The 23771-nt window shown below is 40.2% G+C and overlaps 1 protein-coding gene across 1 annotated transcript; it reads left to right on the top strand.

Moving 5' to 3' along the window:
• The first annotated feature begins 1252 nt into the window (after nucleotides 1-1252).
• On the top strand, nucleotides 1253-15590 carry LOC141110000 (phospholipase A2 inhibitor and Ly6/PLAUR domain-containing protein-like). Its single transcript, XM_073601249.1, has 5 exons — nucleotides 1253-1412; nucleotides 5392-5508; nucleotides 7433-7579; nucleotides 10288-10437; nucleotides 14714-15590. The coding sequence occupies exons 1-5, from the start codon at nucleotides 1361-1363 to the stop codon at nucleotides 14875-14877; spliced, it is 630 nt and encodes a 209-aa protein (XP_073457350.1). The 5' UTR covers nucleotides 1253-1360; the 3' UTR covers nucleotides 14878-15590.
• The last annotated feature ends 8181 nt before the right edge of the window (nucleotides 15591-23771 follow it).

The raw sequence follows: 23771 nt of genomic DNA, 5'->3' as shown, positions 1-23771 counted from the left end.
CCAGCTAAACCAGGATTTTTTCTTACATGGAAAGTCATCTACAAAGCTTGTTTCGGGCTCCACCTTGCCAGGGGCAGCAGAAACAAACGTATTACTTGGGTATGGAAAAAAAAAAACACAACTGCAGTAAAGTCCCTGCAGTCTAATCTCTTCAACCAACAAGTCTCTAGGGAAGACCTAGAGAAGAGAACCTATACACCTCGTCTGTCAATAAAAAATAAACATGCGCTACAATTTACACAATCACAAAGTTAACCTTTTTATATGCATGCTTGAGCAATGAGAGAAACTATATTTTAATTTGTTAAAGAGCATATAAACCTCAACAATGAACATTAGTCCATTTTGGCCTGTTGAAGGTACCATTAAAAGTGTTTTATTATACAGTATCTGTTTGAGGTAAATTTTAATATGTTTAAAATGTTGCGGAATGTAAGTTTTCAGCAAGCAAGGGTGGGAATCAGACTCATGCCATGTACACACGAGCAGACTTTAGACTGACTGAACTCTTTTTGATGGACTTTCCACGGAGTTCTGACGCAGTTCCGACCCAACAGACTTGCCTACACACGATCACACCAAAGTCCGATTGTTTCGAACGTGATAACGTACCACCAGACTTAAATAACAAAGTTCATAGCCAGTAGCCAATAGCTGCCTTAGCGTCAGTTTTAATCCGTCGGACTAGCATACAGATGAATGGGTTTTTCAACCGGACTCGAGTCCTTCGGAAAGATTTGAAACATGTTCCAAATCCAAAGTCCGCCTGATTTTTGACAGAAAAGGTCAGATGAAGGTCCGATGAAGCCCACACACGGTCGGATTGTCCGACGGATTAGTTTCGTCGGACCTGTCCGGTCAAAAAGTCCGGTCGTGTGTACAAGGCATTACAAGCAACTCAGTGTTTCAGTATCCCAATGTGTCCTGCATAGGAGTGCAAGTGTAACAAGTGCCTTACTACTATTCTCAAAAAAAAGAAAAAAAAAGTCTAAAAACCAAAAATTCTATACAATTTCCTTATTTTCTTATAATGCAGATGAAATACAGAAAAAAGTTATTTGTTTTATTTTAAGCAAAGCAAACACATCATGTATACAAATTTACATCACTGGGAGTTCATCCATTACAGGAGCCAGATTGTTAAACTTGATCCAAATTCAATGCAAACATTTACATTTATTAAATACTGTTCAGTATTAGTTTATCAAACAAACGCCTCCACAAAATGAAATGATGATCTCATAATAAATCTGCTTCATTGACCATTAGCATCAAATATATACCAGCATTTGAAAAGAACTTAAATCTCTGAGAAGCATCAGAAGATCACCAACATCCAAGACATTCAGAATCCATAAAAATGAAGACGGTTGCCGTTGTCCTGTTACTTTTCTCCTTTGATCTATATATAGGTAAGTAACCTATGTAATTTATAAAAAACAAGCTTCCATTATTTTGAACAACTGAAAAAGAAAGGGCACAGGGTCTTGTAAGCCATCTCAGACATCCCATGAACACGTCTTCAGCTTGGTGAAAACCAAAATAGGACAGGAAACAAAAAGTGATAAACATTTATTAAGCTAAAATCAACTCTTAATATTACATAATCCATAGAAATAACCTATAGGAATAAATGAAGAATCTTCTGCTCATGTGTCAAGACTCGCTGACAATCTGGAAGTATTCTGCAGGGGTGGCTGTTGGATCTCAATTAGCTGCACAGAAAAGTTCTCTGAGAACTGTAGAGTTGGATTGAATGAAATAGAGAGCTTTAATGAACCCAAAAATGTTGCTGAATATAGCAAAAGTTCTGCACAATATTACCATCTTAGTGAAGTACATTGGAGAAAACTTAAACGGCTCCTAAGGGTTACAGAAGTTCCTTTCAAGTAGTTCCCTTCAATTGTGCAGTGGATGTTGAAGCAAGTAAATGAGGGCAGGGGGTAGCTACTGAAAAAGGTTGCAGAAGAATAGCAGCACTGACATGCAAAAACCAGTATTTTATGAAAAATAAACCAGCAATTCATTATAATGCACAGTGCTTTAGCAAATTAATTGTCACCCAGTTAGGGTTTATATCTTGTGCCAACAAATATAGACAAATTAAAAAAAAGAAAACACAATCATTATACTAGTCACAACGTCTTTATGTGTAGCTCCAAGGCATGCTACCACTCCACAGTTATTCAAGGAATTAATATTATATTATATATTAAACTTATGAAATTATATATACCGTATTTATCGGTGTATAACACGCACTTTTTTCCCCTTAAAATAAGGGGAAAATCGTGGGTGCGTGTTATACGCCGATCCCCGCTATTTTGTGATCTGTTGGAGCGATCGCCGCCGACATTCACATAGCTTGTATTTTTAAACATGGCGCCGCGGAGTTCGGAGGGACTCAGGGGCGCTCGTTCAGCTGAACGAACGCCGCCGAGGACACAGTGACTGGGCGGAGCTGAGATACACATAGCCGAGGGTTCTCGGCTATTCTCTGCGCCGTTCACAGTCACGCCCAGTCCCTATGATGGACATAACAGAGGTCCAATGGCGGGACTGGGCGTGACTGTGAACGGCGCCGAGAAAAGCCGAGAACCCTCGGCTATGTGTATCTCGGCTCCGCCCAGTCACTGTGTCCTCGGCGGCGCTCGTTCAGCTGAACGAGCGCCCCAGAGTCCCTCCGAACTCCGCAGCGCCATGTTTAAAAATACAAACTAAACGTTTGTATGTCGGCGGCGACAAGGCTGCACGGACCACTGGGGACAAGGCTGCACTGGGGCAAAGCTGAACTGGGGCAAAGCTGCACTGGGGACAAGGCTTCACTGGGGCAAAGCTGCACTGGGGACAAGGCTGCACTGGGGACAAGGCTGCACTGGGGACAAGGCTGCACTGGGGACAAGGCTGCACTGGGGCAAAGCTGAACTGGGGCAAAGCTGCACTGGGGACAAGGCTGCACTGGGGACAAGGCTGCACTGGGGCAAAGCTGCACTGACAAGGCTGCACTGGACACTGGGGAAAGGCTGCAGATGAACACTGATGAGGCTGCATTGATGGGCATTTAAATGTAAGTTTTTTTTCCTTAAACTTCCCTCCTAAAAGTTTTTTTCCTTAAAATTCCCTCCTAAACTTGGGCTGCGTGTTATACGCCGGCGCGTGTTATACGCCGATAAATACGGTAATTATAATAAAATACAGATCCTACAAGAATGAACTTCAATCAGTGTTCTTGTTTGAGGTCTAAGCTGAGGAGTATGGTAGAACCAGCCCCAATGTACTCATGAAAGATATATACAGTAAAACCTTGGATTGCACGCATAATTCGTTCTGGAAACATGCTTTTAATCCAAAGCACTCATGTATCAGAGTGAATTTCCCCATAAGAAATAATGGAAACTCAGATGATTCCTTCCACAACCATTTATTCATAAGTCCTTCAGTTTATAGCCCATATAAAAAGATTATAGCAATGGGGCCAGGTTGGGCAACCATAAAATATCCATCCACAAATGGAAGCCTCCACAAGGGGATTAGAAGCAAAATCCAGCAGAAGCTACAGAGTATAAAAGAGAAGAGAGGCGCCTTTAAGTGTAGCAATATGGTTATATTTAATGAAGGTACAACATTTAGCAACTCACATGGTTGATGATTAAAACCGGCACATCTAAGTATGCAGGCATTTGGGGGAAAACTGTCCACATAGACTGTCCTCCGCGCCTCTGGCTCTCACCGCTGTCAGTCTTCAATCGTGACCGGGAAGATTACCCTGCAGTAGAGTGATCTGTAAATGAGGCTTGAACCGCTCGTGTAGCGCAGAGTGGAAGGGATGACATTGATGGCGGTGCGGGGGGATGGTCTATGTGGACAGCTTTACCCCGGATGCCTGCATACTAATATGTGCCTCTTTTAATCATCAACCATGTGAGTTGCTAAATGTTGTACCTTCATTAAATGTAACCATATTGCTACACTTAGAGGTGCCTCTATTCTCTTTTATACTCAGTTGTGATATGACGCTACTTGTGTATCAGGACATATCAAGTTACTCTCAAACCAAGGTTTTACTGTATACAGTATCTCACAAAAGTGAGTACACCCCTCACATTTTTGTAAATATTTTATTCTTTTCTTTTCTATTATCTTTTCATGTGATAACACTGAAGAAATTACACAGAAATGTACAGCTTGTATAACAGTGTAAATTTGCTGTCCCCTCAAAATAACTCAACACACAGCCATTAATGTCTAAACCGCTGGCAACAAAAGTGAGTACATCCCTAAGTGAAAATGTCCAAATTGGGCCCAAAGTGTCAATATTTTGTGTGGCCATCAATTATTTTCCAGCACTGCCTTAACTCTCTTGAGCATGGCGTTCACCAGAGCTTCATAGGTTTCCCCTGGAGTCCTCTTCCACTTCTCCATGATGACATCACAGAGCTGGTGGATGTTGGAGACCTTGTGCTCCTCCGCCTTCCATTTGAGGATGCCCCACAGTTGATCAATAGGGTTTAGGTCTGGAGACATGCTTGGCCAGTCCATCATCTTTACCCTCAGCTTCTTTAGCAAGGCAGTGGTCGTCTTGGAGGTGTGTTTGGGGTCGTTATCATGTTGGAATACTGCCCTGTGGCCCAGTCTCCAAAGGGAGGGGATCATGCTCTGCTTCAGTATGTCACAGTACATGTTGGCATTCATGGTTCCCTCAATGAACTGTAGCTCCCCAGTGTCGGCAGCACTCATGCAGCCCCAGAACAAAAGTGAGTACACCCCTAAGTGAAAATGTCCAAATTGGGCCCAATTAGCCATTTTCCCTCTCCGGTGTCATGTGACACCTTTTTTTGTAATTCTTGAAAAATGCACTACCTGTAAATCCTGCCAGTAACAGCACCTGCTGTTGCAGCTTGGCAAAAAGCTGAAACCTCATGATTAGCAATAGCTTTGTCGGCTTGCTATCTGTGATCTGCTATTTGGCCGTTGGGCTGCCTATCAGGTGTATCACATCCTAATGGCCAATGTACGGCAGGCTCCCAATGCTCCTGTTAGTCGGGAAGCGGTGGCTCAGCACTGTCAACATGCAACAGAAAGTACTGTTACTGACAAGATCCTAAGGTGAATGTGTTCACAAAAAAAAAGATTTGCGTAAGAAAACTCTATGCATTGAGGCATGATGTCAAAGATAATGATGATAGATTTAGGGTTTACATACATAGATTTATTCATGTATAGCAGATTGCCTGTTGGATGGTTTACAGCCATTGGCAGGATAATATGTATCATTGTGCCTAATATAGATAGGACAGCACTTTTATCTGGGTTTACCTGGTGGATCAGAACAGATTATCTTTATTATTAGTAGTAGTAATAGTAATTGATTTTGGTTATGTTTTTTTCTAGCTGAAAAGCTAAAATGTTATGAGTGCCAAGGTCGTAATGCTGAATATTGCAAGGGTAAAACGACTGAATGCCCAGATGGCAGGTCATGCATGACCGTCTATGAAAAATCTGGATTCAGTAAGTGACCATCTTCCATCTCTCTATGGCTGTAGAAAATTAGGTTTTAGAAATATTTTGTTACATTTTGTTTAGTTTTATACTTATGGCAAGGTTTCCATATTTTTAAATTGATTGTTTTTAGTCTCTGTTTTTCATTGTTTTTAAAAATATTTATCTCAGGTAGTCAACCAGGTATAGTTTGTTTTCCAGAATTTTAATGTGACCATTTTTGCTGCTGAGATAAAGAATATCAGTGAGTAAAAAAAAATTATTAATAAAAATGCCATAAAACTATCCCCTATTTTGTAGATGCTATAACTTTTGCGCAAATCAGTCAATAAACACTTATTGCGATATTATTTTACCAAAAATATGTAGAAGAATACATATCGGCCTAAACTGAGGACAAAAAAATGTTTTTTTTATATATTTTTTGGGGATATTTATTATAGCAAAAAGTAAAAAATATTGCTTTTTTTTTCAAAATTGTCACTCTTTTTTTGTTTATAGCGCAGAAAATAAAAACCGCAGAGGTGATCAAACACCATCAAAAAAAAGCTCTATTTGTGGGGAAAAAAGGACATCAATTTTGTTTGGGAGCCACGTTGCACGATCACGCAATTGTCAGTTAAAGCAATGCAGTGCCGAATCACAAAAAGTGCTGTGCTAGATCCTCTCAAGCAGTCAAACAGTATAAATTAACTATGTGGTGCCGCGCTAGTCCTGAGTGAATGTCTGAATAACTTGGATTGTTAAAGATACAAGGTGCAGGATAGAGATATGGTGTACATTAAAAGGTGATACTCTCAGCTGTGATAGTAATCTTAGTGGCTGAGGTAGCAGTTCTAGTGATAATGAACATCTGTGCTATTAGTAGTAAGTACCTATATCTCATCAATGTGCATAAATGGTACAAAATTTATCAAAATAAACAGTCAGTGAGTTATTTGGATCATGTTCATAAAAAGATCATAATAATAATACACAATAACAATTAATAATAATAAAGTGCATAGTGCAATAGACGATGGCTCATTATACAACTCAACCATGCAACACATAAAGTGACATCTGTGCAATGGTGTACTCAAAGGTAATATAAATAGTATCCCAAAAAGGAAAGAAATAATTAACAAAGCATACAAGCTATTGACTCTAGCGTGATTAAATTGTCCAAACATGCACAGAAATAGTAATGTGAATAATAGTGTAGTGAAGGGTATTCATGAACAGATTCTTCTTGATGTAATGTGATTGCAGCGTCCTGTCATGCAGCAAATAGTAGTGCAGTGCTCAAAGTAAATCACAGGGTGCACATCTTCGTGTCTAGACACCTATGTATGAAATGGCCCCTTACCTTAGGGTAATAGGGCAAGCGCATTGACCAAAATTTATTTTGGGGGGAGTCCTCCTAGGGGTGTAACACGTTATCCTGGTAGTCCTAGTCCCATGGGGTAGGTCCCTCGATGGTAATGTGGATAAAAAAAGGGGGAGTCCCAATAGTGTAGTATCGTTTAAGTAAGCAATATTTATTAGGTAAAACAGGGTACTCACATAACAAACTTAAAACCGATCCTATCTCCAATGAGCGGCGAGCTCGTAAACCTATTGCAGCATGTACAGCCTGTCCCGTCCCTACGCGTGACGTCACACCGCACGTGACTTCATCAGGGGAACAGTATAGCCAACAAAAGAAAAAACTCCACATAGCGTGAACCAGCAAAAAAATCTAATGCATTTAATAAAAGATAAATGGAACACTCACATTTAGTAGGTGTATAAAAAGCGCTTAAAAATTGACAATGTGACCAACGCAATGGCATCCGCGGTTAAGGAATACACAACTGCATTATTTTGTGTGTTTTTTAATCTTTCTGAAGTTTGTCTTTGAATTGTACAATGTTAAAAAAATGTAGATATCTAAAATAATTTTTGTTTGCAGATCACACCTATCACTCCATCGAGAAGCGCTGCGCTTTAAATCTGAAATGCAATCATAGCATGTATGCCTATGCTAATGATGATGTGTACTATGACCTGGCATATGACTGCTGTGAAAGTGATCTTTGCAACAATGGGACTTTTGTGGGTGAGTATAATGTATGTGTGTGTTTCTGTTTGTTTTGTGTTTGATACCTCCTCTCAAATTTGTCACCATTTGAAACAATGTAATGAAATTAAAAAAAAAAAAAAAGACGGAAATTCTGAAAAAAAATGAAATAAAAAAAAATCTGAAATTCCAAAAAGAATCGGAAATTCTAAAAAATTCGGAAATTTGAAAAAAATTGGAAACTTGAAAAAATGTTAAAATTCGAAAAAAAAAAAATGGAAATTCAAAAAATAATTGGATATTCGAAAAAAATCTGAAATTCGTTAAAAAAATCTGAAATTCATTAAAAAAAATCTGAAATTCGGAAATTCAAAGAAAATCAGAAATTAGGAAACCCAAAAAACTGAAATAATAATTATTATAATAATAAAACTAATAATAACCTAACTATTACTAAATATTATAGGTATTGAAATTTCCTTTCAAATTTGGCTGTTAGTGAACGTAAGGAATACGTATTTATCTGAAGTTACGAATTATCCGAAATAATGAATGCCGTATCTAGACGAATGGAACGTAACAAATTAATAAAAATAAATTACAATAATAATAATAAAAACGTTTTATTATTTATTTGTTCTGTTCCATTTGTTTAGATCAGGGGTGCCCAAACCTTTTGAGGAAAGAGGGCCACTTTATCGACTTGGTAACCGGTCACGGGCCACAATGAGCGTAAAGGGCAGATGGCGGGTCTGTGTCCATTCTGCATATGTAGAGCAGACACGGATGCAATCCGCTCTACCCTAAGGGCCCTCCGATCCACCCAGACAGAAGGGGACAGATACCCTTCTGTTTTTTTTTAAGAAGATCGGGTTGCAGAGAGGCGGGTGTAAACGGACACGAGTCCGTTTACATCTGTCGCTCTATAGAGGTGAATGGAGAGTCCGTTTGAGTCCACCTGAAAAACAGACAGGGAGACCCGATCGGACCAATCATGTGAAAGGGGCCTAAGGCTGCTTTTACACTGATGCACAGCGGTTTACCTGCACCTCAACTGACCTCAATCTTAACTTCTTCCTCAGGATTCCTGCAGCTGGCTGGTACTGCCAGTGGGTACTGCTGACAGGTGCTGGTACTGCTGACTGGTACTGCTGGCTAGTACTGCTGGTGGGTACTGGTACTGCTGGCTGGTACTGGTACTGCTGGTGGGTATTGCTGACTGGTACTGTTGGCTAGTACTGCTGTTGGGTACTGGTACTGCTGGCTGGTATTGGTACTGATGACTGGTACTGCTGGCTGGTACTGATACTGGTGGCTGGTACTGGTACTGCTGGTTTATACTGCTGGCTGGTACTGATGACTGGTACGGATGGTGGGTACTGTTACTGCTGGCGGGTACTTCTGGCTGGTACTGCTGGTTTATACTGCTGGCTGGTACTGATGACTGGTACGGATGGTGAGTACTTCTGGCGGGTACTGGTACTGATGACTGGTACTACTTGCTGGTACTGCTGGTTGGTACTGGTACTGCTGGCTGGTACTGGTACTGCTGGTTGGTACTGGTACTGTTGGTTGGTACTGGTACTGCTGGCTGGTATTGGTACTGGTGGCTGGTGCTGATACTGGTGGCTGGTACTGGTGGCTGCTGTCCCAGTTCACCATCCCTGAGCATAATTGTGACAGAAGCATGCAGCTGCAGTAGAGAGCAGAGCCGATGCTTCCTGTCACAGGCAGAGTACATTTGGTATCACTCAGCCTGTGAAGGAGCCGGCATTATACAGGAAGCATCGGCTCCACTCCCTTTATCGGCGGCTCAGCTCTTTGCACTAATTCTCAGAGATGGCGGGTTGGGAACCCGCGGTCTGGGCTTGCCGACCCGCCATCTCAGAGCAAGTCATGGCGGGCCACATCGGAAGGCTTTCGCACCCCTGGTTTAGATGTAGCATTTGTTATTTCGGATAATTTGTAATTTTGGATACCTTCATGTTTGTTACGTTCACTAACAGCAAAATTTGAAAGGAAATTTAAATACCTATAATAGTTAGTAATAGTTAAGTTATTATTAGTTAGTTATTATTTCATATTTTCACATTTTCGGGTTTTCCGGTTTTCGAATTTCCGATTTTATTCGAATGTCTGAATTTCCGATTTTTTTTGAATTTCTGTTTTTTTTTTTTGAATTTCCGAATCTCTGATTTTTTAAATTTTTTTTGAATTTTCGTTTTTTTTCGACTTTCCGATTTGTTTTTCGAATTTCCGATTTTTTTCAAATTTCCAAACTTCTGATTGTTTATGAATTTACGAATTTCCGATTTTATTCCGATAAAATATGGCAGTTGATTTAGTCAACTGATGATTCTTGGATTTTGTCATAAATACAGTGTCCTTGTCATTGAAGCAATAATGGTCTCATTCTACTGTAAACTACTAATCTCCATACTCACTATGTGATGGAACTAGACAACGGAAGACGCAACTGTAGTCCAGTCTATGTGGCAACTATGGCTCCTTCCATAAATACTGTGGAGGAATCAGTGTAGAAACCTTAGGACAGGCTGTATGTTATTTTCAGACTTTCCAGATGAAGATAAAAGCCTGAAAAAAGAAAACAAATGGAACCTCCACATCTAAACACTGCAACATTTTACATTTTTATTTATGGCTTTAGATAAACTTTAATAATTATCTTCTTTATCATAATGCATTTTCTATTTTTTTTTTTTTTTTTTTACACCTTTACCATACAGTGAAAAATAGAACCTACCCCTACGATGGACCTGAATGTCCATCTTGCTCCTCGTATGATACCTTAGAGGTGTGTAAGCCTGTCACAAATACAATCTGCAGAAGTAAGGATGACCATTGTACCATATTAGTTGGATTGATGGAAAAACCAGGTAGGTTTTTATTACTTTATGGGGGCTGGCTTTTGCATCTTATTCAAGATATTTGTTTCCTTAATTAGCTCAAAAGACATTAAAAGGAGCATGAAACTAAGCTCTGGGCAGGATATCACACCCCCTCTGTTCTGTTGCAATTAAGGTAAGTGTGTGGGTTGCTTGAGGCACCATGTCCTAAATGAAATATAACCCAGGAAAAAGAAAAAGATGGATTTTTCAGATGCCCAGACGCAGTCAGACCAGAAATAAGATTGATACAATTTATTCACAAAACATGATTGTAAAAAACCCAGACAATATAAAACTTCAGTTGCTGATGTAACAGCATAACCGCCCATTAAATAATTGCTAGACACAAGCAATTTGTTTCGTATTTCGACAAAAGTTGGACAAATTCGTTAATTCGGAAATATTTGAATTAACGGAAAACCCATTTAATGATTTTGAATGGTTTGATCAGACTTTACCGGTACCAGTGAAGGACATTTAAAACATAATTATAAGTTTTATCTTTATTACAAAATTATTTAAAAAAATCTTTACACATTTACAAATAAAACCAAAGGGATTGGCTCGGATCAATATGATCAAGATAGTATTAAACAAAATATCTCTGTATCTACTAAGTCAGGAGGTCGACGCGTTTCACATCTTTACTTCCTCAGGATCTCACTTCCTTTGACTGTAAATAGGGATCCTATTCAAAAAAGAATATAGCTATTAATCATATCTAGATTATATTTTTATCAAGATATATATATATTATATTATGCATTTTTTTTATATCTATCTATCTATCTATCTATCTATCTATCTATCTATCTATCTATCTATCTATATATATATATATATATATATATATATATATATATATATATATATATATATAATCTTTCTGATTATTAGTGGCTTGCTCCTTGATGACACCTGGCACACCACCCTTCATAAGTCCCTTCTCAATTGTAAGTGGTCTTCGATGCATATTTACCTTTGTACACATGAGTTGGTATAGGAAAAGGTATATATATATATGTTGCACTTTTACCTGATAAAAATATGATCTAGATATAATTAATTGCTATGTTATTTTTTGAATAGGATCTCTATGTACAGTCAAAGGAAGTGAGGTCCCGAGGAAGCAAAGATGCGTAATGCGTCGACCTCCTGACTTAGTAGATATGGAGATAAGTTGTTTAATACCAACTTGATCATATTGATCGGAGCCAATCCCTTTGGTTTTATTTGTAAATGTGTAAAGATTTTTTTAACTAATTTTATAATAAGGATAATATTTATAATTATGTTGTAAATGTCCTTCACTGGTACCAGTAAAGTCAGATCAAACCGTTCTATCAAAATCTTCTATAATCTAGGGATGAGGTACCTACTTAGCCCATCAATCCTTATATAATGGGTTTAATTAATTTTTCTGAAAATTTGGAAATGTGAAAATATGAAATTTGAAAATTCTAAAATTCTAAATTTGAAGATTCGCAAATTTGAAAATCCGAAAATTTGAAAATCCAAAAATAAGAACAAAAATCCAAAAATTCAAAAGAACGAAAATCCAAAAATAAGAACGAAAATTAGAAAACCCAAAAATTTGAAAATCCAAAATAATAACTAACTAACTCAGGGGTAGGCCCTCCAGCTGTGGTGAAACTACAAATCCCATCATGCCTTTGCCTCTAGGAGTCATACCTGTCATTGTCAGGATTTTGCAATGTCTCATGGGACTTGTAGTTTCACCACAGCTGGAGGGCCGACGTTGCCTATCGCTGAATTGACTAATAATAATAACTATTATTAACTATTAAATTAAAGGTATTGGAATTTCCTTTCAAATTTGGCTGTTAGTGAACGTAACAAATACGAATTTATCCAAAGTTACAAATGATCCAAAATAACGAATGCCGTATCTAAACAAATGGAACGTAACAAATTAATAATAATAAATAATAGTAATAAAAACGTTGTATTATTATTATTTAGTCTCATAAATTTGTTACATTGGTGATTATTATTTATTATTTCGGATTTTCGTTCTTCTGAATTTTCGGATTTTCGTTCTTATTTTCGGAATTTCAAATTTTCGGATTTTCAAATTTTCTAATTTTCAAATTTTAAAATCTCAGAATTTTCGAATTTCTGAATTTTCGAATTTATCGTAATAATGAATACCGCATATAAACGAATGGAGCATAACAAATTAAAATTTTTACAAATTTCCGAATTTATTCGAAATAACGAATTTCAATCATAACAAATGACCTGAAAAAAAACAAAAAAAAAAAACAAATGAAATGAAAACTAACACATTTTTCGTCAGTGCACATGTCTAATAATCGGCAAGTCCCCAAACAGTAGTTGAAACCAACAATATTACAATTAATAGTTAATAAGCAAAGCTGTTGCTTGCAGGGGAGGCTTCCATCATGGGCTTAAAATAGAGAAATGGTCGCACTCTGAATTTCCAAAAAACTTGCTTAATGTACCTTTATTGTCACAAGTGTATCAGACAAACACAGGACAAGAAGTTGACATGTTTCACAAGCGATAGCTTGCTTGTTCAAACCAATCATGGGCTTGCATGCCGCATTTTGCGGGTAGGCCCACTTCATCAGAAAAAATAGAGGGGCACATAAAAACTAAAAATAATAGAAAACAAACCATGAATACAAGTGCATAACAAAACAACAAAAAGGAAACATGCACCCGGAGCATGATGGGCTCACCAATACACTCTGAGGGTTCGCGCAAACCTGGAAAGGATTTGGGCGAATGCCCAACAGGGCCTCCTCCTGGTGGCAGAAGTGGAAGCAAAGGTTCTGATGTATGGAAAATTGCAAGTGCTGAAAGGAGATATCCCCGTCTGTTCTTTAGGTTTGACACCTCAGATCACAGGCAAAATATACAGAACCGATCAGACTGGCTCCTTGAGGTGTCTACTTTCCAAGAGGGGTCATTTTGGGAACTTTCGTACTATTCTGGCATTTTTAGTTTAACAGAAATTAGTATGTAGAAAGTAAAGGGAACAGCTTTTTTCACAAGGATAGATTAGCGCCACATATTTACCATATTTGAATATTTGTCTGTCAGGGTTGTGTGAGTACACTGATCTATGTTGGCAACTTCTCATCTGGTACTATATTTTATCTATTTAGGTTGTGGTTGTGCGCACTAGTTCCTGCATTTTAGCTTTTTTCACAAATTTTGATCTTTGTTCCTTTTTATATTAAAAAATAAAATCCCAACAGTTATTAAAAAGCTCAAAAAGAAAGCTGAGTCTGTCTCAAAAAATAATACAAAACTCAATTGGTGCAGTGTTGCATAAAAGAGTAATTGGAGAAAGTAGGAACGCTTCTTCTAGAAGGGTCCTCCAGGTGCTATATATTGCTCCTCCAGACCCTCGGTTCCTGCGGCTGCGGGCCAGCACAGGGACAGGGAAGACCATCTCAGGAGGACTTCAGGCATTGATGAGCCTGTTTACTCTGTAATCCTGTGTTTTTAACCATTGCCTTTTAATAAAATTGCTGACATACTGCGCCTTTCTCTGCATATCTTCAAAAAAGAGTAATTGTCAGTCAAACAATCTCACAGTGCTGAAAAATGAAATATAGCCCGGTAAAGATGAGGTATTACAGATGGGTACTCAAGTGGTTAAATAAAGTAATTATTTTTTACATACTCCGAAATCTATACTGGAGTCAAAGACTGGTGGCTAATCTATCTTCTATTTCCCCCTGCCACCAGTCTTGTAACTTTTCTTATTTTTCAGTGAGCTGTGGCATAACTATGTTGTTGTTCTCTGTAGTGGGGAGGGACCTGGGCATCTCAGACTCCCAGTCTCATATTTGAGTGATAGGCCACGTACCTCCTAATCTGTCCCAGTCACCATGACCTCACACCATGACTGACCGCCCAGGAGACTCATGGTCTGTCATGCCAACAATGTACTCAACTATCCCTTTGCGAAACGAGAAATATAGTACTCCTTCCCTGTGTGGATGTGACCGGTGGCAACAGTGAAAGTCCTCTACCTAGCGCCAGGTGGGACAGCACATTTTCTGAAGAAGATTATGACATCATTGGGCTCGATCTTCTCTTACGAAAAAATAAGCTTTTTTATTTATTCATTTGTCAGTGGTTTAATGGGGAGGAGGATCTGGAAAGTTAGCAGTATCCTGAAGTTCAGCTTTAAAGACCGAATGTTAATGTTTGTTTGGATGTTTGGATGTTTACCATGCTAATGCTAATAATTTTATTCTTTCAGACGGTGTTTTAACCAACTTTTCAGCACGAGGATGCATGTCAAATCTGAGTTGTGACCACGAATACAGCCAAACCATTGGATACAAAATGAAGAAGATTAAAATACAAAGCTGCTGGTTACCAGAACTGAAGCATCAGCCCGAGCATGAAAAAGAGGGGGAATGACTGGATAAACTATAGGAAATTGACGAAAAAAAAAGCAAAACCCTAGCCAATCGGAGAAGAGTTAAAAATACATGTATATGAGGTGCTTTACCAGACACCACTTTTCTCAAACCTTCTGCTCTTTGGCTTCCGTTGTTCACTTCCATGTTGACTATCTAAAAGCTCCATTACAGTAGTAAAGGTCTTTACTGTACTAAGCTCAGCTACACATGGCTCTTTGCAGTCACCAGTACATATACAAAGCAAATCTGACAGAACTTCCAATGCTTTACATCCTACCACCTTACAGAATGTTGAAACATTCTTCCTTAACCCCTTAAAGTTGGCCATACCTCTTTATGTGGCAATACAGCACCACTGTCACCACTCACCAGCAGCTCCCGGTCACTGTTGAAGGACCAGAGCTGGGGATGGGCTCCGGATCACTTGATTACTATGATAGCCAATCACAGTAATCGCAAGATCGGGAAGCCCACCCCACCAATCGGTATTAAGAATGTCACTGGCTGGGAGGCGTAAAGATGGTTTCTGGTATATATTGGGTTATGAAAAATGAAAGCCCAATGCAATTTTAAATTTAAATTAGCTACTGGTACATTTTAAAGCCTTTGATTTGTTGACCATTCGTGCAGGAAAATCTTTGCTATACTGTATGTTTGCAACTGCTCAAGTAATACTCCTTATTGTAACCACTAAGATTTTGTACCTGGACTTTGTCCTGAGCTGTAAGCTTCAATAAAACAATGCTTTACTCTGCAACCCAATTGTCCCCGATGTCTCATTTCATTAAAGCGGAGTTCCACTCACTTTTCCCCACCACCAGTTTTGGTGATCACAATTAGGTTACTCATCAGAAGTTTTTTTTTTCCTTAATTGTCATTTAGAATGATCCTCTTCTGCTGTACCTCTCCACTGCGAGGTATGTCATATCTGGCCACCCATTGGCTCCTGGGATATGATTGTCAACAATCCCATGAGGCAATGGGCAGCCCCCGCTTCTATTTATATAGCCACGATTTGTACGCAATGCGCATCGGTGAGATTGGGAACTACTAGGTAGCCAGCAGCAACATATCTCGGAAGGAGTTTTTTAATACAAAACAATCTAATAAGAAAAAGTACATTTAGCACAAATGGCAAAATGTATTAGGAATGATGAGACCATTGCGGGGGGGTTTAGTAAAAGTAAAAAAAAAAAAAAAAAAGGCTGGAACTCCGCTTTAAATAACTCTTTAATTTATTAGGTCAAACCAGCAAGAAAACTGCACTATGAATAAACTAGTGTTGCAAGCCTCACCCCAGGCAGTGAAAAATTATTCTATGGATCTTGGAAGGCTAGCATTGTAACGTATCAGAGTGGGTATTATATTATTGTATAATATTAATATTATTATTATTATTATTATTAAGCAAACTTTTGTTATAAAGAGTATTTCCACCTTTGCAGTTACTAGGGTTGTCCCGATACCGATACTATTATCGGTATCGGGACTGATACTGAGCATTTGCGCAAGTACTTGTACTCGCACAAATGCTCCCGATGCCAGATCCGATACCTGGGAGAGGAATAAAGCGACTCGGCGTAACCAGAAGTCAGCGGGCGGAACACGGGCAGTGACGCTCCGTGTTGACGTCAGCACTTGGACATCCCGACGCCCATCTTGGTACACCCTGTCCTCATCTGCAGTAAGCCAGCAGCAGACATCTTATTACACTCAGCCCATATAGTTCGGGCTGGATGTAACAAGATGGCTGCTGCTGCTTTTAATGCAGCCGAGTGCAAGGAGTACAAAGATGGGCGTTGCAGCAGCCTTTCCTCATGGCATGACAGTGTCACTACACCTGCCCATCAGTGCCCATAAATACCACCTATCACTGCCCAATGCCCATAAGTGCTGCCTATCAGTGCCAGCCACCTGTCAGTGCCATCTATAAGTGCCAGCCACCTGTCAATGCCATCTACCAGTGCCACCTATTAGTGTCATCGCCACCTGTCAGTGTCATTTATCAGTGCCATCGTCACCTGTCAGTGCCATTTATCAGTGCCATCGTCACCTGTCAATGCCATCTATCAGTGCCAGCCACCTGTCAGTGCCACCTATCAGTGCCAGCCACCTGTCAGTGCCAGCCATCAGTACCATCTGTCAGTGCCCGCCATCAGTGCCATCCGTCAGTGCTGCATATCAGTGCCACCTAATACTATCAGTGTTCATCGGTGCTGCCACCTAATCTGTATTGTGCTTTGAAAACTGTCACATAACATTAAAAAAAGTATCGGTATCGGTGAGTACTTGAAAAAAAGTATCGGTACTTGTACTCAGTCTTAAAAAAGTAGTATCGGGACAACCCTAGCAGTTACCTTTTAGATTTTCCAAGGAGGTGTCATGGCTGATTCTAAGAATTTCTAGACAATCTCACAGTGTCTTTGTCCCCAAAACAGAGTGAGCTATCACTCATTAACATACAATGCAGGAGGGTGGTTTTTAAATGTTTAACCCTTTGTTAGGACAGACTGTATTCTTTTAAAACAGACCCCTGCAGGTTTATGCCATTGATTGCTAGTTGGCACCGCATACAGTGCTAGCACATTATGGCAACTTACCTTTCAGAGCCTCAAAGCGCTGAGCTGTGGCCATGGTGCTACCATGGCCTGTTCTTCCTTCAGGGTTATTTCCAGCCGTTTAAATGGCCAGGCCATAAAGACATCACTTCCGGGTGTGCCGTGGGACTCACCATCGTGGCATGGTGCTTTCTGCAATCACAGCACACTTAGTGTGCCCTGAATGCAGAGTGTACTGCCCATGCACCATGCATTGTTACTTCCCACATTACTAGAAAAAACTCAACAGCAGCAGGCAGAAATAATCAATGTGATGAGCTAGAGATATAATGCCAGATTGGTCTTCTACTTAGATGAGGACACTAGGTGGATATTTTACTAATGTTGCTAGTTCTTAGGACTTCCTTGTTTCACGTTCATCCACACAGTTGACATGTACAGTAATCCCCCGTACACACAATCGGACTTTCCGACAACACAACCGTGGAATTTTGTTCGAAAGTTGTTGGCTCCAACTTGTCTTGCATACACACAGTCACACAAATGTTGGCCAACAATTACGAACGTGGGAACGTGGTGACGTACAAGACATACGACGAGCCGAGAAAAAGGAAGTTCAATAGCCAGTGCGGCTCCTTGTGCTTGATTCCGAGCATGCGTGAACTTTTGTGCGTCTGACTTGTGTACACACGATCGGAAATTCCGACAACAAAGTTTTGTTGGCGGAAAATTTGAAAACCTGCTAGCCAACATTTGTTGGCGGAAATTCCGACAACAAATGTTCGATGAACCATGCACATGGTTGGACTTTCAGCCAACAAGCTCACATCCAATGTTTGTTGTCGGAAAATGCGTTCGTGTGTACGGGGCATTAGACCCCTTTCACACTGGAAAAACGCCTCCCCTGCCACCCTAAAAAATGTCCTGCAAGCAGCATCTTTGGGGCGGTGGAGGAGCGGTGTTTACACCGTTCCTCCACCACCCCCGCCCATTGAAATAAATGGGCAGCGCTGCTGAAGTGCCTGCAAAGCGCTTCACGGGCGCTATTAACCCTTTCTTCAGCTGGTAGCGGGGGTTAAAAGCGCCCCGCTAGCGGCCGAAAAAGCACTGCTAAAACGACGGTAAAGCACCAAAGGGCTCAAACTCAAAAACTTAAATATAAGAAACTACTTTGGCAGTTTACAAATCCTTAAATGTGATGGCTACATTCATTTTCATTTTTAGTATGTTTTATTTTATTTTCACCAGGTAATCCTGCCACTAAGTCTTTCATTTTTCAACTTCGTAATTTTTAACAACCCGTCAGAGTTTTTAATATTGAACCTCATCTAGCACATAGCAGCCCGCCCTCGTAATTTATCATGGTCTTCCTGTAACATTGCTTTATCCTGTGCCAAATTTATTTCCCTGCATAATATGGTATGATCAGCGAACGCTGAAATTGAACTCCTAAAGTGATTGTAAAGGCAGAAGGTTTTTTTTTATCTTAATGCATTCTATACATTAAGATAAAAAAATCCTTCTGTGTGCAGCAGCCGCCCCAGCAACCCCTAATACTTATCTGAGCCCCATCTCTCTCCAACGATGTCCACAAGTGCTTCAGCCGTCCGTGACACTCCTCATCATTGGCTGAGATGCAGCAGTAGCGCCATTGGCTCCCGCTGCTGTCAATCAAAGTCAGTTTGCTAATCAGGAGAGAGAGGGGTGGGGTAGAACTGGGGCTCCGTGTCTGAATGGACAAAGGGAGCTGTGACTCGGCTTGGGTGCCCCCATAGCAAGGTGCTTCCACCATCTAAATTCCTACTCACTTATAACATTAAGAAAGAAGTATGGCCAAAGATTTTTTTGCCAATACTTCTCTTGTGGGTCATAGAAGTGCACTTACTTCTGCTCTCCTGTCACCCAGAATCAGCTAATAGCAGGCTATTGCCTGCTGGCAGCTGACATCACAGAGCTGCTCAAGACAATATTGTTGGGATCCATCCAGCAGCCCGATCTACAACTTGCTCCACCCGTGCAGGATCCAGCTTCGCCCACCGCCTCAGCAGTCCAACCAATAGGTTTTATTAAAATAAAATATCTTGTCATACTGCCATGAAGATGCACGGTTGATCACTTCCTGTTACAGTGTTATTAAATGTCTATTTTTATATTATCTAAAAACATTATATTTTCAGAACCTAATATTTATTAATTTGGCTACTTGTAGTTTATTTTGCATTTATTCTTATGCTTCAGATGACTGCTTACTGCTTGGGATGCCAAATTAAAAAAACAATGTTTTTATTATACAATTTACAGTCTTTGTGCATCTCTAAGGACTTACTTGTAACTCCTGATCCAGCACACAGCCATCCTAATTGTGGGTTTCTGAAGCCCGCTTGGACTCGCTTCCGGGATTAGGTGCAGCTGGCCAGGGCAGCCATCAGAAATTTTTGGGCCCCTTACACAGCTTTAGGCCTGGGCCCCCCCGAGCCTGACCACAAACATTCCTCAGGGCCTGCCCACAGGCCATCCCACTGAATCTGCACAACGACCACCCCACCTGTACACACTCAGCCCCCCACCCTCACTTCTGTATATATGTCAGCCCCCTCACACCTATATATATGTCAGCCCCTTCACTCCTGTATATATGTCATCCCCCTTACACCTGTATATATGTCAGCCCCCTCACACCTATATATATGTCAGCCCCTTCACTCCTGAATATATGACATCCCCCTTACACCTGTATATATGTCATCCTCCCTTACACTTGTATATATGTCAGCCCCCCTCACACCTATATATTTGTCAGCCCTCCTCACTCCTGTACATATGTCAGCCCCCCTCACTACTGTATATATGTCAGCCTCCTCACTCCTGTACATATGTCAGCCCCCCTCACTCCTGTATATATGTCATCCCCCTTACACCTGTATATATGTCAGCCCCCCTCACTCCTGTATATATGTCAGCCTCTCTCACACTTTTATGTGTGTCAGCCCCCCTCACACCTGTATATATGTCAGCTTCCCCCCTCACTCCTGTATATATGTCAGCCCCCCTCACTCCTGTATATATTTCAGCCCCCCTCACACCTGTAAATATGTCAGCCCCCTCACACCTGTATATTTGTCAGCCCCCCTCACACCTGTATATATGTCAGCCCCCCTCACACCTGTATATATGTCAGCCCCCCTCACACCTGTATATACTCCTGTACCAGAGTGACCCTTTGGGATGGGAAAATAAACGAAAACACCACCACCATTGATAGGAGGAGGCTTACCAGATATCACTGACTTGAAGAGGTATATACCCCCCAAGTCGTGAAAGGCTTGTTAAACAATAAACCCGATGGGTACAGCTGGTCCTGGATCTGATGGTTAATCTACATCAATGAACCAAGGCATCAATGAAATGCAGAAGGTATACACTGTAATTTCATGTAGAGGACAGAGGTTTGGTAACCACGTGACATGAGTTGAAGCTGTTATAGCTGCAAAGGGCCAACTCAATATTGAACCCTACGGACTAAGACTGGGATGCCATTAAAGTTCATGTGCGTGTAAAGGCAGGTGTCCCAATACTTTTGGTAATATAGTATATATAAAGTATGCAAGAGTAGCACACGTTACACATTTAATTTTAGAATTTAAAGCGCAACTCTTTTGTTGAGAAAAAAAAAACATTCCCCTCTGGTTAATCTTTGTACATTGCAAGGATTATAACGATCCCTACCTTTTGTTATTCTGAAGAGATCACTGTTTGTTCCTCTGTGTCCCTGTGAGTCTAATAGGAGTGGTTTCATAATTATCAGTCAGCTGTGCAGCTGCAGAGCACTAATGAGGAAAACTGCTGGTCCTGCATCCCTTTAGACGTGTTCCTATTGGGAGTATCTCACCAAAAATGACATTTTTGTTGCAGGGGATGCCTGAAATCTGACTTGTATCTTAGGCAGACTTCTGGGAAAGTTGGTGAGCCAATCACACAAGCAGGAAATGATGTTTCTGGAGGGTGGTCAGTATGTATTTTCAGAAAATTAAATATATTATATATTATTTTTTCTTTATTTGCTTTTTTTTTCCCCACGAAAGTGGCGTTACCCTTTAAGAAAGTAAAGATTTGATGCGTAGCGTTTTTTCTCTGGCCCCTAATTGTATGAATATGCCCCTCATTACGGCTTTTTGTACATTACGTAAGATATATGGGTCAGTTACTGAATTATCATTAGTCATAATAAATTCCTGGAGATGTTGAGAGATTTTTGTGTAGGTTTGGGGTTCTTGTAACAATTTAGTATTGCAGCGCCGGATAGGGGAGGAAGAGGAGACGTCCTGCTCTCTAAGGGACATAGAGATTGCAGCATGGTCCGACCACATAATGTCATGTATTTGGACATTTAGTACTTGTTGCAAAAGCCACTATTCTGTCAAAAACATGTCGATACGTGAATATGAACAGTGTCTGTGTGAGTAAAAGGTGTAGTCCTTCTCATTAGCATGAAGGCATCTCCACGTATCAAACAGTTCCTCTGAGTGGAGTAATGTCTGCAGAGAGGTTTGTCCATTGAGTTTGTTTGTAGTGGTATCCAATTTTGGATCTGAAAATAGGTTAAAGTCACTGCATATCAGGGGGTTTCCATGTTTCATAGAGTTGGCGTTTTTGAGTACTTTCCTGATAAAGCGGAGTTGGTGAGAGTTTGGAGCATATAGTGTTACTAGCGTATATGGTTAGGAGTTTAATTCACCAGTTACGTGAATCTGCCCCCTTCATCTAATAGGGTTTCCTTGAGTTGAAAGGAGAGGGAGTTTTTTATGGCTAGAAGCACCCCTCTCTTTTTGTGGTTGGGCGTACAAGCCAAAAACACATTTGGGTAGTCCCTGTGTGTGTGCAGATTGGGGTTTTAGTAAGTTGGAAGTGAGTTTCCTGCACACAGAGGATTTTCGCCCTCTGCTTGCAGGCTTCTTTCCACATGGAAAATCTTTTAGCGGGGTGGTTTAGGCCCCGAGCATTAGGCAGGTGATGGTCATTGCAGGTGTGATATGATTATGTGGTGTAGGTACTCACTGCACCTGCATGATCTTCTCTGGTATAACTCGCTGTGGTGTGAAAAGGTTATGTGAAACTTGTTTTCTTCAGTGAAAGGGTATAATTTGCTTCTTATATGGCTGCGTGTATCAAACAGATATCAAAAAGAACAAAAAACTTAGAAAGTTAAAGTAGAGAACATAAAAAATGGATCTTACAACTGATCCTTGAGCAGATGAATCTGCTTTGGTATTGGGGGGAAAAAAAGGAGATAAGAACTGTTAGCTCCTAGAACTGGTGATGATCTTGTTTAGCTGTATTGTTTAGTTACGTACTTCCCCCATTGTGTTTCTTGTTAGAACGCTTGTGTGATACCACTTGCCACTCATCTTGGATTGGTTGTGGTCCTGCTGGGGATGATTAGTATGAGATTTGTTCAGAATCTTATGGGTAGCGCGATTTATAATTTTTTCCAAATTCCTTTCTTGTATTGATGTTATACATGTAAATTGCAGCTCCCGAACAACTGAAGGTTTGGAAGTCAGTTTCGCAGCTATTTTTTAGTTTTAGTTTTATCTTAACGCAGTTTTTTATTTCTTTTCTTATATTCCACTGCATAGTTTGGAGTAACATGCAAAGTCATAAATGGTACTTTTAATCCCAGACCCTATATCGTTTATAAAGGTATTAAAAAGTAAGGGTCCAACACTGAACCTTGGGGTACACTACCGATAGCCTGAAGACCATTCAGAGTAAGAATCATTAACCACTACTCTCTGAATTTGGTCTTTTAGCTAGTCTTCTATCCATTTACAAACTGATTTTTCCAAGCCTGTAAGACTTTACTTTAGACATTAGCCATGTGTGATGAACTGTGTCAAACGCTTTTGCAAAATCCAAGTTTACCACGTCCACAGCCACCCCTCTGTCCAAGGTTTTACTTACCAGCTTACCTTCTCATGAAAATAACTCAGGTTTAGAGAATCGCCAATGAAACTATTCTCCAGACTATACCTGACACCCTCGAAGATTCATTCTTTTTATCCGACGGCCTCTCCATGCTGTTTCAGGGGCTGTATGGTACCCGGTACATTTCTTCATATATTTTGGAGCTGTGTGCACCTAGAACCTATATGGAAGGCTGCCGCTAGTAAAATAGAATTAATAGCTAAAAAAAAAATCAACCTCTCACCACAATTATGCATACTATATGCAACATACCACTTTCATGTGTTAGACTGATTCACTCCTTATTCAGTTCTATCCAATGGATGATAGCCCTAAACTGCAAATCCAAAAATTTACCTTGGCCTCAGGT

The sequence above is a fragment of the Aquarana catesbeiana genome, linkage group LG10 (genome assembly GCF_042186555.1).
Source record: "Aquarana catesbeiana isolate 2022-GZ linkage group LG10, ASM4218655v1, whole genome shotgun sequence".
In the NCBI taxonomy this organism is placed as follows: Eukaryota; Metazoa; Chordata; class Amphibia; order Anura; family Ranidae; genus Aquarana; species Aquarana catesbeiana.
Note: the sequence above shows the minus strand (reverse complement) of the source record. Positions and strands in the feature narration are given on the sequence as shown.

Bases quoted from the DNA above. Each gene is read 5' to 3' on its own strand.
- LOC141110000 (XM_073601249.1), top strand. From the start codon at position 1,361: ATGAAGACGGTTGCCGTTGTCCTGTTACTTTTCTCCTTTGATCTATAT. The intron at 1,413-5,391 runs GTAAGTAACCTA...GTTTTTTTCTAG, and splicing joins CTCCTTTGATCTATATATAG to CTGAAAAGCTAAAATGTTAT. The intron at 7,580-10,287 runs GTGAGTATAATG...TTTACCATACAG, and splicing joins CAACAATGGGACTTTTGTGG to TGAAAAATAGAACCTACCCC.